This window comes from Rana temporaria, chromosome 7 (genome assembly GCF_905171775.1).
Source record: "Rana temporaria chromosome 7, aRanTem1.1, whole genome shotgun sequence".
In the NCBI taxonomy this organism is placed as follows: Eukaryota; Metazoa; Chordata; class Amphibia; order Anura; family Ranidae; genus Rana; species Rana temporaria.
The window spans coordinates 12,501,151-12,517,534 of record NC_053495.1 but is presented as its reverse complement, the minus strand read 5'-3'; the positions used below and the strand labels follow the sequence as shown (position 1 = coordinate 12,517,534).

The 16,384-nt window shown below is 48.1% G+C and overlaps 1 protein-coding gene across 2 annotated transcripts in view; it reads right to left on the bottom strand.

Moving 5' to 3' along the window:
• Positions 1-16,384, bottom strand: part of LOC120945059 (sodium- and chloride-dependent creatine transporter 1-like) — an 85,971-nt gene that overhangs the window by 38,153 nt on the left and 31,434 nt on the right. For both annotated transcript variants that reach the window (XM_040358913.1, XM_040358912.1), the window contains exons 3-5: positions 12,401-12,532; positions 9,248-9,524; positions 7,028-7,160 (exon numbers count right to left, since the gene is read on the bottom strand). In XM_040358913.1, the coding sequence (XP_040214847.1) occupies positions 7,028-7,160; positions 9,248-9,524; positions 12,401-12,532 (542 nt within the window). The remainder of the gene's footprint in view (positions 1-7,027; positions 7,161-9,247; positions 9,525-12,400; positions 12,533-16,384) is intronic.

The window sequence follows — 16,384 nt, the reverse complement described above, 5'->3', positions numbered from 1 at the left end:
TCCCTGGACCCATCAGCTGCCTCTTCACTAGCGAGAAGATCGTCTTTCCCATGAGCGGATGAACCATATTATCAATCTCACATGCCCTGACATCTCATACATCTTGTGAGTTACCAATTGTTTTTTATGGAATAAAATGTCTTAATAATGCTGCACTTAGATGGCGCTGCTCGCCTTCTGTCTTTGCTTTCCAAAGAGTTACTTCTAGCACGTCACGAGCTGGCAGCCATCCACATGCAGCTTAGATAAGAACACTTCAACTGTCCTTGTGCCACAAATGTACCTCTCCACATGAACTCGATGTGAAAGAGGGTTCTAATTACCCACTCTCTCTTTATTCAGCTGATCGAGCGCACAGGATCAAATGTACTTTCTCTCAGCTGTATTACAACTTCTCCTTGTAGTTCTTCAGCCCATTGAGCTCCTGGTCTCTTACTGGGCCCTCTGATTCACTGACTCTGAATCCCGTGAGCTCCACAAGGCTTTTGCGGTGGTATCTCCCTCAAGCATCACCCACGCTTCCCTGCTGGGTCCCTAGCTTGGCACTTCGGGTTAACTTCAAGCTTTAGGCTGGGTTCACACTACTACACTACTTTCATCCTACTTTGCTCTGCTACATTGGTCCTACATCCATCCTACTTTCATGAACAGGATACTACTTTGGTCCGACTTCAATGATATTCAATGGGCCTGAAGTAGGATCAATGTAGGACCAAAAGTAGTACAGGGAGCATTTTCAAAGTCTGAACGACTTGTGTAGGACGCTACAAGACGCTCTCATAGGGAAACATTGAACACTGAGCAAAGTAGGATGAAAGTAGTGTAGTAGTGTGAACCCAGCCTAAGGCTCCATTCACACCTAGGCGTACAGGCGTTTTTACAGGCGATTTTTACCGACGTTTTTGTCGCGCGTATATACGCGTTTGCGCGCGTATGCGCGCGTTTTCGCACAGTGGCGTTCGACGTTTTTGTACTTTGTCTTTTTCCATATTAGCCAATAAGAAAAATGATCATCCCTGACATCACTTGTTGCTCTCCTAGGAATTTTTTATTCCTCTTCCTGGGATTTCAGCAACACAGGCGTCAAAACGCTTGTACAAGCGCGTGTTTACGCGTAATACGCGCGTATCAGGCGTTTTACATTGACTTCAATGTAAAAAAAAACGCTCAAATACGCGCATATCGCGCGCTAGGAGCGACAAAAAAGGGTCCGGAACTTTTTTGAGCTACAGGCTACAGGCTACAGGCGTTTAGGCGTTCAGATGTGAACCATCCCCATTGCCTTTCATTACTTTTCGTCCCTCTGGCGTTTGTGCGCGTCGCGCTACAGGCGTAAAAACGCCTAGGTGTGAATGAAGCCTTACCCCTGCTAACCGGCTCGGTCCCTAGCTTGGCACACAAGGCTGCTCTGCAAGCGTCACCTCCGCTGGTTGGGTCCCTGACTTGATCACTGCCAGCGGCTTCTCCGGGGGTAGCGCTACAGCTAATTGGCGTCCCTCGAGATTATGCTCCTACTATGTCAGCATGAAAGGCCCTGTTTAATTAGGCTATGCTATTTTAAAGAGCAACCTATGCTGGTAGGGGAGTGCCTGCAAAATTTGACAAGGTTTGGGGGGGATGGGTTCATTCTTAGTAGCACACTGGGGTTTAGTTAGGGAGCTCCTTGCCAAATTCTTTGTCAGGAGTAGCTACTGTAGTAAACGCGTTTCACACTCCAATTAGTGCTTAGTCATGAGCCATGACTAAGCACTAATTGGAGTGTGAAACACCTAGGCTGTTTTCCCTGTGTTCTGCTTGTTTTGTAGTGCATTTTTCATAATTTTTTTACAATAAAGACAACCTTATGTTTTTTTCGGAGTGCAGCTATCCATCCCGTCTTTCCTTACATCAATTGCTTCGTGCATTGCCAGCACCCTTGATTTCCTGAACCGTTGCTGATTTTCCCAACAGACCAACCTGGAGCGGTTACTCCCTTCCCTGCTATAGAGGTATGTCTGTTAAGCCTGGTAGACCCTCTGACCCCCATAAAAATTATCCGTACTCCATAGCTCCCAACCGTCCCGGATTTCGAGGGACAGTCCCTGATTTGGAATGAAGTCCCTCTTTCCTCCTCATTTGTCCCTCATTTTGGTCTGGTTAGTTTAGCTGTATATAAAATGCACTTTTTATCTTTCAATAAGTGTTTCCCAGTGCTAAACCTTTCATCCAATTTCTAAATTGTTGCATTTGTACATTCCAAAAGCCAGTATTAGTAATAGTAGAGGTAAAAAAAAGCACTTGGGGGTAAACCTATAATTTTTTTCCCTCCTTTAAGGGGGTGTGGCCAGAGGTGTGTCCTATGCCTACATACTTTTGCTATGTAGCGCCTGTGTACTTTCGTACAGGTGCTATATTCAAATTTAGTGGGAGAATGAGAGAGTTATGTTGCTCTCATTCTGTAATTTGACAAATTTGTCTGTCACCAAATCTGGATTGTCTTGTGGGTCAGTCTGGGAGAGAGCAGCGCCAACAAGTGGAGGACTGGGTATTATACACCCGGGCCAGTCTCGCAGGGGTCAAGTGAATTCTGTGTAAGAACTTATAATGAATGTCTAGGGCAAGGTTATGCAATTAGCGGACCTACAGCTGTTGCAGAACTACAAGTCCCATGAGGCATAGCAAGACTGACAGCCACAAGCATGACACCCAGAGGCAGAGGCAGGATGGGACTTGTAGTTTTGCAACACCTGGAGGTCCGCTAATTGCATATGCCTGGTCTAGGGACATCTTTGACTTCAAGCATTCCTGCATGCAGTGAGTAGTTTACAAGTTTCCACAAATCATTTTTTATAGTTAGTGGATAAAGCCTAATGATCGCGTACACAGGACCATTTTTCATGACGAGAAAACTGCCATTTTTTAGATTGGTCGTGAAAACCGGTCGTGTGTAAGCTCCATAGCAGTTTTCTCGACGAGAAAACTGCCCGCAAAAAAACTAGAACCTGCTCGTTGTTTTTCCCGTCGTTCTTTTTCTCGTCGCGAAAACCGCTCGTGCGTATGCTTTTCCTAAGTGGGAAGAAACGCGCATGCTCAGTAATTAGCAAAAGCGTCCCAAAAGGTGGCGCCATTCGAATGGAACTTCCCCTTTACAGTGCCGTCGTGCGTATTGTACGTCACCACGCTTTGCTCGAGCGTTTTTTTTTCATGAACGCGTGTATGCAAGGCAGGCTTGAGAGGAATCACGACGAATCACGTCGTTTTTTTTGCATGACAGGAAAAAACGGTCGTGTGTACGCGGCATTAGTCAGGGAATCATCTCATTGGAGATGGAATCTAGTGCACCCAAACTGAGTCTGAAAATCTAGCAGTAATTTTCTAATGTAGAGAAAAGTCAACCTCCTGACCGGGTCATAAGGCTGTGTAAATCTCAGGGCTGGAAAGACAAATAAGTCCTATCTACATCTACTGCAAAAATAGCGGCATGGCATTTGCCAGAGTGGGTTAATAAATCTTAAAGATAAATCATTACTTTCTCCAAAGAGCAGCGGGATCATATTTTATACTTTGCCCACTATTCCTCAGTGGCTAGTAAATATCAAGAGCCGAGTTATAAGATCCTCACACGTTGGTACAAGGTTCCATCCCTGCCACAGAAAATCTATCCTGATATGATGAATACCCGCTGGCGCTGTGGAGAGGCAGAGGGCACCATGTTGCATATTTTTTGGCCCTGCCGGAAATTGGAGGCGTTTTGGTCTAAAGTACGAAACATCATAAGGCAGCTCACTGATCATGACCTGGGATCTGACCCTGCCCAGATATCTTCTTCATCTTTCAGATTTTTCAAAGTGTAAATATAAAAACTCAATGGCCCGGATTCAGGTAGAATTGCACATAATTTACGGAGGCGCAGGGCAAGGTTTTTGCCCTGCAGCCCCCGCAAATTTGCTCCGCTGCCCTTGATTCACGGAGCAGAAGCTCCATGAATTGCGTGGGCGCGCCGGCAAAATGCCCGGCGCTAGAGCACGCAATTTAAATGATCCCGTAGGGGGCGGGAATCATTTAAATTAGGCGCGTTCCCGCGCCGATCGTAGAGCGCATGCTCCGTCGGGAAACTTTCCCGACGTGCATTGCGGCAAATGACGTCGCAAGGACGTCATTTGCTTCAAAGTGAACGTGAATGGCGTCCAGTGCCATTCACGATTCACTTACGCAAACAACGTAAAAATCAAATTTCGTGACGCGGGAACGACGGGTATACGTAACATGGGCTTTAAATGATCCCGTAGGGGGGGCGTGGATCATTTAAATTAGGCACGTTCCCGCGCCGAACATAGTGCGCATGCTCCGTCGGGAAACTTTGCCAACGTGCATTGCGGCAAATGACGTCGCAAGGACGTCATTTGCTTCAAAGTGAACGTAAATGGCGTCCAGCGCCATTCACGATTCACTTACGCAAACAACGTAAAATTTAAACTTTGCGACGCGGGAACGACGGGTATACGTAGCATTGGCTGCTCCTGCTAATAGCAGGAGCAGCCTTACGCGAAACCCGACGAACGGAAACTACATAAACTGCGTACGCAGGGCTCGCGTAGGGTAGTGAATCAGTGTTAGTATGCAATTTGCATACTATACACTGAGCACAACGTGAACGCCACCTAGCGTCCTCCGCAAGAATGCAGCCTAAGATATGCGGGCATAAGAGCCTTATGCCGCGCAGATCTTAGGCTGCAGTCGGCGTAACGAGGTTCCTGAATCAGGAGCACTCGTTACGCCGGGGCAAGTAAGCAATTGCGCTGTGTAACCTATGGTTACACAGGCGCAATTGCTTCTTGAATCCGGCCCAAGAAGATAAGAAAACAATAAAGTTAGTGGGGTAGATTCAGGTAGCAATTGCGTCTGCGTAACCATAGTTACGCAGCGCAATTGCTTACTTGCGCCAGCGTTTCGAATGCTCCTGATTCAGGAACCTCGATACGCCGACTGCAGCCTAAGATATGACTGGCATAAGGCTCTTATGCCAGTCATATCGTAGGCTGCATTCTTACGATGGGCGCTAGGGGGCGTTCCCGTAGTGGTCAGCGTATAGTATGCAAATTGCATACCAACGCCGATTCTCTACCCTACGCGAGCCCTGCGTACGCAGTTTACGTTGTTTCCGTTCGTCGGGTTTCGCGTAAGGCTGCTCCTGCTATTAGCAGGGGCAGCCAATGCTACGTATACCCGTCGTTCCCACGTCGCAAAGTTTAAATTTTACGTCGTTTGCGTAAGTGAATCGTGAATGGCGCTGGACGCCATTTACGTTCACTTTGAAGCAAATTACGTCCTTGCGACGTCATTTGCAGCAAAGCACGTCGGGAAAGTTTCCCGACTGAGCATGCGCGGGAACGCGCCTAATTTAAATGATCCACGCCCCCCGACGGGATCATTTAAATTACTCGCCCTTACGCCGGGCATTTTTGAGGAGCGCCCACGCAAATTACGTGGCTACTGCTTCGTGAATGAAGCGCAGCGCAGATAATTTGCGGGGGCGCGGGGCAAAAACGGTACGCCGCGCCTCCGTAAGAAGTGCGCAGCGGTACCTGAATCTAGCCCAGTATTTATAATAAAGTAGTAATTTATGGCACACAAAGTTTTGGCAAACCAAATGTCATTCGGTTACCGTTGACTTCTTTTGTTAACAAAAAAAAAATTGCAACCGGAATCAAACCAATGGATGGGAATCTCTGAAGACTGACAGGTCCCCTTCGGAACAGTGATGTCAAGGGCCCTACGTCTCTAAGGCCGGCGTGCGCTGGTATGATCTTGCCTGCACCCGTGTTTCTTACCACCCATGTTCGCCTGTTTTGTTTGATAAACACATTAGTATTGGAGGGAGAGCTGCAGAGATTAAACTCTGACGCGGTCTGATTAATCTGCCTGTCCGGCGCAATCAGCCGTGCAAGAAGGAGAAGTGGAGAGGGGCGGGACACGTGACCCACATGGCAATCAGTGCTGAGAACTGAAAACGGTCCCCTCGGGGAGATGCGGAGAGACAGCGAGCGAGGAGAGAGCCTTCATCGCATATCTGGCTGTACTTTTCCAACCGCCGCTCAGACTGATGCCCGGCGGGGATAGAGCTGCCACCTTTTCTGGGGAAAAAAAAAATACCGACTTTGTGATTGCTTTCCCATTAATTAAAATGATGTAAAATTTTGTCCAGGTAGCTCTAAGCTGGTAAAGCAGGGCTTCTCAACCAGGGTTCCTCCAAAACTTGTTTCTTGAGCAATTTCTGCCTCTAATGCCGCGTACACACGGTCGGAATATTCGACAAGAAAAGTCCGATGTGAGCTTATGGTCGGAAACTACGACTGTGTGTAGGCTCCATCGGACTTTTCCTGTCGGAATTTCCGGCAACAAAAATTTGAGAGCTGGTTCTCAAATTTTCGCATTCCGATTGTCTGTAGCAATTTCAACGAGCAAAATTCCGACCCATGTTTGGAAACAATTCGACGCATGCTCAGAAGCATTGAACTTCATTTTCTGTCATAGTGTTGTACGTCGCCGCGTTCTTGACGGTCGAAAGTTCAGAGAACTTTTGGGTGACCGCGTGCTTGAGCGGAATTCCGTCGGAAAAACCATCCTAGGTGTACGCGGCATCAGATACGTTCCCACCATTGATCTTATCTGTAATTCTTCCCAATGACCATGACACTAATGTATCATGAGTTGTAGATATAGTGGCCCGGATTCAGATAGGAGATACAATGGCGTACGGCACACAATTCTACGCCGCCGCAATTAAGTTACTTTGATGGAGGAAGCCTTTTTTTTCAGCGTAACTGCCTTTGTGAATCGGCGTAACGCTACGCGGGCGCAGAATTCAAATTACGGCGGCGTATCTGGAGATACGCCGCCGCAAAAGGTATGTGAATCTACCCCCACGTTTTTAGAGCAGGTTGAAGAAGCAGTGAATCTAGCTGACCATGGGTAACGCCAGAATATTTTTTTAGTCTCTGCACATGAGCTGCCATGCTGTGTTATTTTCCGTTGGTCATTACGTTACCTTTCCCGTCGATTTCACGCCCTTCCAGATGCAGAAATAAACAATGATCCACGTGGCCAGAAGGCAAAGTATCATCTGCCAGTTCAACTGCCCAGGCTCATCCAGACCTCCGGAGAGCTGCAACACTTTATTCCTGCAGAAGAAACACAACCTTAGGTCCAATGTCAACCAACTGTGGGCCAAAACCGATTTTCCAAATTCCCATACAGGTTTATGGGCGTGTGTCAATGGCATCAATCTGAGTGCCTTCTGAGATCACTGACAGCTCATTTGCCAGCATTTTGCCTGCTTCAAGCGAATTTTGTATTCCAGTAGGTTTATATGGAAACACATACAGTAACCTACCGTATTTATCGGCGTATACCGCGCACTTTTTTGCCCTGAAAATCAGGGCAAAATCGTGGGTGCGCGATATACGCTGATACCCGCTTTCCCGCGCCGAGTTTGAATACTGCGCCGGCATATACCGAGCGCAGTACACTCGTGTATAGTCGGGCAGTCTCGGCTCCTCTCGCGCTGATGTCCTGGATGTACAGGATGTGAGCGCGAGAGTAGCCGAGCCTGCCCGACTATACACGAGTGTACTGCGCTCGGTATATGTCGGCGCAGTATTCAAACTCGTCGCAGGAAAGCGGGAAACGAGCAGGGAGGACGCCGCAGAAGGACGCTGGACCCGACGAAGAGGACACCCGAAGCCGCAGAAGGACGCTGGACCCGACGAAGAGGACACCCGAAGCCGCAGACGGACGCCGGACCCCACGAAGAGGACACCCGAAGCCGCAGACGGACGCCGGACCCGACGAAGAGGACACCCGAAGCCGCAGACGGACGCCGGACCCGACGAGCCCGCCGATGGACGCCGCGCAAGACACCAAAACTGTAAGTACAAAAATCTTTTTTCCACAGGAATTTCGGGGAAACTTTAGGGGTGCGCGCTATACGCGGGAGCGCACTATACCCCAATAAATACGGTACTTGAAACAAACCAAAACACTCCACACAAGCCCTTTTAGGCCCCATCCACACGAGGAGACATGTCCGATGAAAACGGTCCGCGGACCGTTGTCATCGGACATGTCTCCTGGGAGCTTTTGGTCTGATGTGTGTACACACCATCAGACCAAAATCCCTGCGGACAGAGAACGCGGTGACGTAGAAGACACCGACGTTCTCAAACACGGAAGTGCAATGCTTCCACGCATGCGTCAAATCAATTTGACGCATGCGCGGGATTTCGGGACGCTGGTTACACGTCATAACCAGCGGACATGTCCGATTAGGTGTACTAACCATCGGACATGTTTCCAGCGGACAAGTTTCTTAGCTTGCTAAGAAACTTTTGTCCGCTGGAAACCTGTCCGCTAGGCCGTACACACGGTCGGACATGTCCGCGGAAACTGGTCTTAATGATAAAGTAGACAGACAGCCTACATAATTTAAAGCGGAGGTCCTCACAAAAATGGAACCTCCACTGTCCCGATTCCCCCCCTCCCCTCCGGTGTCACATTTGGCATCTTTCAGGGGGGAGAGGGGAGCAGATACCTGTCTAAGACAGGTATTTGCACCCACTTCCGGGCATAGACCCCCGCAGGTCTGCCGCAGTCTACGCCATGTCCGGCACCCCCCCCCCACTGTCTTCTAGGAGACACATGGGTCCCAGAAGACAACAGGGACCAGTGGCATTGCGCAGCGTGAGTCGCGAATGCGCAGTAGGGAACCAGGAAGTGAAGCCACAAGGCTTTACTTCCTGATTGCCTTACCGAAGATGGCGCCGGCAGCATCTGAGGACCGAGGGACCGGTCGGCCTCTGGTGCTGACAACATGGGCGCCCAGGAGGGGGCAGGCACGACACTCCACACCAGGGAGAAAGCCTTGCATTACTGTGTGGAGTTACAGACAGAAGAACAGGAAGTGAGGATTTCTCCGAAGAAATAAGGACATTTAAAAGCAAAATGGAAGGATGAGGTAAGTGAAGGAGGACTGCACTAAGGTAAAGGAAGCTATTTAGGGGGAAACAAATTCCTTTACAACCCCTTTAAATTAGTTTCTACTGCAATGCAGAAATCAGTACAGGGCTGTGTATGACATGCAGTAATGGTGATAGTATGGGGGGTGGATAAATGCAGAGCCAAAAAAGTCCTCCACAGCTCATTGAAAGCGGAGGACTTTACTGTAAATGCACCGCCGTCTATAAAAAAAAACATTGCGTTTTTTACTCACTCCCAGAACTCAATGACTGGTGATTTCTTGTTCAGGAGAGCGTCGCAGCTGATGTTGTGTGTGGTGCCGGAGCCGGTATCATTGGCTGAAGTCACGTTGGAGCACTGGTCGAATAGGAAGACTTCGGTACACTCCTTGGTGTTCCATGGATTTCCACAGGTGGCCCAGGGCAGGGTGTTAGTGAAGGAGTGCACCAGGTAATAGAGGCCCCAGACCAGGATCATAATATAGTATGTGTTACAGAAGAACACAATCACCATCGAGGCAAAGCCAAGACCTGTATTAAAAACAAAGAAAAAATCTGAGAACCAGCACTGTAGAAAAAAATGCTAACTGGTCAACTGATTGAAGCCATTAAAAATAAGCAGTAAAGCCCCAAAACAGTATTTAGCTGTAAATAGAAGTGTTAATAAATAACTAATAAATTACTTTAACCACTTCCTTACTGGGCACATATACCCCTTCCTGACCAGGTGAAATTTCAGCTTGTGGCACTGCGTCACTTTAACTGACAATTGCGCGGTCATGCGACGTGGCTCCCAAACAAAATTGACGTCCTTTTTTTCCCCACAAATAGAGCTTTCTTTTGGTGGTATTTGATCACCTCTGCGGTTTTTATTTTTTGCGCTATAAACAAAAATAGAGCGACAATTTTGGAAAAAAAAAACAATATTTTTTACTTGTTGCTGTAATAAATAGCCCAATTTTTTTTAAAAAACTTTTTTTTTCTCAGTCTAGGCGATACGTATTCTTCTACATATTTTTGGTAAAAAAAAATAATTAAAAAAATCGCAAGAAGCGTCTGGTTTGCGCAAAAGTTATTTCGCTTACAAAATAGGGGACAGAATTATTATTATTTTTTATTATTTTTTTTTTACTACTAATGGCGGCGATCAGCATTTTTTTCGTGACTGCGACATTATGGCGGACACATCGGACACTTTTGACACATTTTTGGCGCCATTCACATTTATACAGCGATCAGTGCTATAAATATGCACTAATTACTGTATAAATGTGACTGGCATTGAAGGGGTTAACACTAGGGGGTGAGGAAGGGGTTAAATGTGTACCCTGAATTGTGTTCTAACTGTGGGGGGAGGGGGGTGACTGGGGGAGGTGACCGATGCTGTGTCCCTATGTACAAGGGACACAGATCCGTCTCCTCTCTCCCCTGACAGGACGTGGAGCTCTGTGTTTACACAGAGAGCTCCACGTCTTGTCCCTGTAGACGCCGATCCCGAGTCCCTGGCGGACATCACGGCCGCCAGGCACTCGCATCTGACTGCGCGCGCAGGCCGTATAAACAAGGCCAGTCAGAGAATTAGAACCACCCCGCGGCCGTATAAAGTCGTACGGCCGTCGGATAGTGGTTAAAAACCTGTCTAGTGTGTTTTTTTTCTTAACACTCCCCCCCCAGGTGAATCCGCCAGACGGATGGAAAAGTAGGTTTTTCCTCCGTCACACTCTGGCGGATCGGAGCGGGTCGGATGTCAGCGGGCATGTCACCGCTGACATCCGCGGCTCCATAGAGGAGCACGGAGCGCCCGTTCAGGTCCGCCGAAAAAACTGGCAGGCAGACCTGAACGGGCCGCCCGTGTGAAAGAGCCCTTAGATACTGAAATTAAAGGGGTTGTAAAGCTCAAATTTTTTGGGGGCAATATCTGAGCTATATGCTATATAGATCATGAATCTAGCTGTTATTTCTGCTGAAATGTTTTATTTACCTGTTAGATAAATAGGCTTTATCAGCACTTCCTCCTTTCCTCTCTGTATGTTCTCCTCAACCTCAGGGTTTTCGAGCGTGCTCCCTGCGGCAACGTCACGGCTTCAAAGGAACTACAATTCCCTTGATGCTTAGCGGCATCGCGCATGCGCAGCGCCGCTTTTTCGCTGTGCGGCGACGAACCCGAGCCACACTTCCACTTCAGCAAAAAAGGGGGCAGAGTAGGACGGAGTAAAGGTAGGGCTGTGCGGGGATTGTCATTCAGATTACAATAGCAAGGCACGGGAGGCGGAGCTACAGCATTATAGACACGCCCGTGGCTCCCCTGCCTCCCGTGCCTGTGAACGCACACCAGTGTTGCCAACCTACCAAATTGAAATTTACTGGCACGACACCCGAAATTTACTGGCACAGCCACGTTTTTACTGGCATTTCGCAAAAGTTACTAAATTACATTTTTTGGTGCACATTTCAGTATTAAGGCTACAAACAAGTACGCTAGGCAAATAGCAATGTGATTTAAGGTAGATATTAAGGTAAAAAAAACATATTTTTGTTATTTTCGATATAATAAGGGCAAATTATTTAGTCATATCACCCCCTGCCTCCATCCCCCCCTCTGCCACCAACACCCCCTGCCTTGCCCCCCCTCTGCGATGCCACAATCTCCCCCTGCCTCCAATCTCCCTCTGCCTCCATTCTCCCCCAGGGCCTCTGCCTCCAATCACCCCCTGCCTCCATCCCCCTCTGCGGTGCCACCAACAACCCCTGTCTCCATCCCCACCTTCTGCGATGCCACCATCCCCCTCTGTGGTGCCACCAACACCCCCTGCCTCCAATCACCCCCTGCCTCCAATCTCCCCAGACCCCCTGCCTCCAATCACCCCCTGCCTCCATCCCCCTCTGCAGTGCCACCAACAACCCCTGTCTCCATCCCCCACCCTCTGCAGTGCCACCATCCCCCTCTGCGGTGCCACCAACACCCCCTGCCTCCCCCCCCCCCCCCCTGCGGTGTCACCGCAGCCACCATCACTCCCTGCCTCCAATCTCCATGCGCAGTTCCAACCCGAACCGATCTCGGCTATTTTTACTGGCACATTTTCGCAACCACGGACATTTACGAACGGGGGAAAAAAGTGCCCGTTTTTACGAACTGTCTGTAAAAATACGGACGGTTGGCAACACTGACGCACACATCGTCTCCCCCATCCAGAACGGCTCAGATGATGGGGGCAATCTTACTGAAGAGAGACAGGGAAATCAAAGGAAAAAATAGGAAATGGAAATCTCCGTAACGCAGAGAACGCAGCCTTTTGAAGATTTGGACCTGAAAAATACAGAGGAGCCTGGGAGCGCACCTCAACATGATAGCTGATCTGCGTTGCTTTGCACAACCACCACCTGGGCTCTCAGCATGAACACTTTACCTTTAAAAAGCGGAGCGATGTTCCACGCTGCAATTCCTCCTTGCTTCATGAACTGACCCAAAGCAATTTCTAAGAAGAACACTGGGATTCCACCCACAAACACGATCAGCAAGTAGGGAATAAGAAACACACCTGTGGAAAAAAAAACAATATGGTGCTTAAGAACATTGACATATCAGAGTGCATTTGGACTATGGCGTATGGCTAGGTCGGTAGCGGGAATCAACAGGGCCCGGAGAAAAATCAATAGGGACGTGGCCAAGTTTGTGGTGAGGAACGGGGGGTTGGTGGTACGCCACATGGAATTAGAGGAAGAGACCTGGAGGTATCTGCGAGGAGACGGGGTCCACCTTAGCCCAGTTGGGATCGACATGTGGGTGTTGGGGTTACAGGATGGGATCCAGAGGGCCATTAGGGTGTGGAGGGGCACCCAAGGGTAAGGTTTTTACCTTTGGGTGCTGGTGGCGTTGGTTGGTCCCTGCGGGTAAGGAATAGATTTTGAAAATGGAATTAATGACCTGTCGGTGACAGGCGATGATGAGGGTGATGCCAGTTAACGGAGGTTAGCTGGAAGAATGGAGTATGGAGCACTACGGTCGTGAGACGCCTTTGAGCCTGTTCGGCTTGAGGCCTGCAGAGGAATCCGAAGACGGGAGTGCATCAAAAAGGGCATATATATATATGTTTATATATATATATATAGTTTACGGAAGGATAGAGGCTTTGCCTGCGGGGACCAACTTCAGGTAGTTTAAGTTAGCAGATGTTCTTGCTTAGTTTGTGTTAAAATCTATTATGTTTAATAAATCAGGCTGCTACGGCCTATTTTTCCCCAACAAGCAATGGTGTGGTCTCAATTTAATGGGCAGAGGTTGGGGGGATACTAAAGTTTTTTGGGAAGGTGGTAAGTTAAGTGGAGTAGGACATCTGTTGTACTAAAGTCAAGCAATCAACACTTCAACATCTTCCTACACATGAGCTCCGGACTGACTACCATGGATGTGGAGAAAGCCTCTCGAGGGGGCGAGCAGGAGTGTCAGGACACTCTCTACTTTGGAGATAGAGAAAGGAGCTGTGTGTTAGTGGGCGTCCTGACACTCCTACTCGCCCCCTCAAGAGGCTTTCTCCACACCAGGGAGAAAGCCTCGCATTACTGTGTGGAGTTACAGACAGAAGAACAGGAAGTGAGGATTTCTCAGAAGAAATAAGGACAAAATGCAAAAGCAAAATGGAAGGATGAGGTAAGTGAAGGAGGACTGCACTAAGGTAAAGGAAACTATTTAGGGAAACATTTTTTTTACCTTTGCAACCCCTTTAAGCTTGACGTGATTGTAGCCGTATTAGTGCAATTGTGATAGAGAAAATTGAGTACCGTCCGTGATACTTTTTTTATTTGCACTAACATACAATTTTTCAGGACAAGCTTTCCGAAAAGCTTGTCCTGAAAAATTGTATGTTGTTAGTGCAAATAAAAAAAGTATCACGGACAGTACTCAATTTTCTCAACCCCTTTAAGAGTATGAATCCTTTTTTCTGTGCATGTAGCAAGATAGAATTTCCCATAACCCTTCCACACACACACACATCCTTATTGTACAACGCGGTCTATTCAGTCGTTCTCCTCAATGTAAATCAGTGGCATTCATCAGTGTTGGGTGATAGCGGCACTCGTATGGAAATGGTTCGGAGGAGGAGGTTGTCTCCAGTCTTCATAAGCTGAGATGTGAGATACAGGAGCATGCTGTGTCACATGTATAATTCATCAACCTTCAAATCTTCCTCTGTCCTTTCCTTATCCCGCACCTCTGGGCGATATTTTCTTTAACCAATGACACTTTTTTCCCCTCCCCCTCCCCCGCTGCAGCAGATTTCCATTTTTAGAGTGTGTGATTCTCCGAGACGTTGGAAGGGGAAAGGCTCTGATTGCTGTTTGCTGCTTTTATATAGGTCAGCCCAGCTTATTAAAGAGAAACATTATAAGGAGCAATTATCTTCGGAAATTAGGGGAGGTCAAAGAGACAAGAGGGCAGCGATTGGCTGGACTTATGCCGCGTACACACGATCGGTCCATCCGATGAGAACGGTCTGATGGACCGTTGTTGTCGGTTAACCGATGAAGCTGACTGATGGTCCGTCGCGCCTACACACCATTGGTTAAAAAAACTATCGTGTCAGAACGCGGTGATGTAAAACACAACGACGTGTTGAAAAAAAAACGAAGTTCAATGCTCCCAAGCATGCGTCTAAGAGATACAGGCCCAGATTTACAACCGAGATAGGACGGCGTATCTCCAGATACGCAGTCGTATCTCTGCGTTGTGCCATCGTATCAATGCGCCTGATTCTTAGAATCAGTTACGCATAGATATCTGTTAGATCCGACAGGCGTAAGTCGGATCGTAACTGCATTTTTACGCTGGCCGCTAGGGGCGTGTAAGCTGATTTACGCGTCGAAATATGTAAATCAGCTAGATACGCGAATTCCCGAACGTACGCCCGTCCGACGCAGTAAAGTTACGCCATTTACGTTAGGCTTTTCCCGGCGTATAGTTACCCCTGCTATATGGTGGCGTAAGTGCGGCGTAACAATGTTAAGTATGGCCGTCGTTCCCGCGACTAAATTTGAAAATTTTACGTCGTTTGGGTAACTCGTCCGTGAATGGGGCTGGACGTAATTTACGTTCACGTCAAAACCAATATGTCCTTGCGGCGTATTAGGAGCAATGCACACTGGGAGATTTTCACGGACGGCGCATGCGCCGTTCGTGAAAAACTTCAATCACGTCGGGTCATGGTAATTTTACATAACACACGCCCCCCTGTTCCAAATTTGAATTAGGCGGCTTACGCCGGCCGATTTACGCTATGCCGCCGCAACTTACGGAGCAAGTGCTTTGAGAATACAGTACTTGCACGTCTAAGTTGCGGAGGCGTAACGTAAATCGGATACGTTACGCCGCCGCAAAAATACGACGCTCTACGAGAATCTGGCCCATAATGTAGATCAAAGATGGCCAATAGAATTGATCTAAGAGACTCTCAAAATATTCTCTATGATCTAGGAAAAGATGGGACTCTAAGGGCCAGATTCTCAAAGGCGTTACGACGGCGCAACGCCATTTGCTCCATCGTAAGTCCTAATCTGGCCCGGCCTATCTATGCGACTGATTCTTAGAATCAGTTACGCATAGATATCCCTTAGATCTGACAAGCGTAAGGCTCTTACGCTGTCAGATCTTAAATGCAATTTTTTTTCCCGCTGCTAGGTGTCGCCTCGTCGTTTTCCCCGTCGTCCATGCAAATTAGCTATTTACGCCGATTCCCGCGCGGACGACGCAGAGAATTTACGACGTTTACGTAAGCGTAAACTTGCCTCTGCTATATGAGGGGCAAGTTTCCGTAGGTCCGTCGTATGCCATGTTAAGTATGGCGTCGGGTCAGCGTCGGCTTTTTCCGTCGTTTACGTCGTTTTCGTAAGTCGTCCGCGAATACGACTTTACGTCAATGACGCTCACGTCGGCGTCATTGACGTTTTCCGTCGTGAGCTGGAGCATGCGCACTGGGCTATTTTTCCGCCCGGCGCATGCGCAGTTCGATCGGCGCGGGGGTGCGCTTAATTTAAATACAAGCCGCCCCCTTTGAATTACGCGGCCTTACGCCGGGCCAATTACACTACGCCGACGCAAATTACGGAGCAAGTGCTTGGAGAATACGGCACTTGCTCCAGTAAGTTGCGGCGGCGTAGTGTAAATGGCTTACGCTACGCCGCCGCAGATTCTACAAGAATCTGGCCCTAAATCTACTTTTCGTTGTCATATTTACTCTGTGGATTTGTATCATCTGTGCAATTTGGACTTTGTTCTGTGTTGGAAGCCAAATAAATTGCACTCTCTGGAGAACTTGGGTGTTGCTGCGGAACATAATTTATAGTCATCATACTAATACCTAAATATCAATTATCTACTGGACACTATATATGACTTC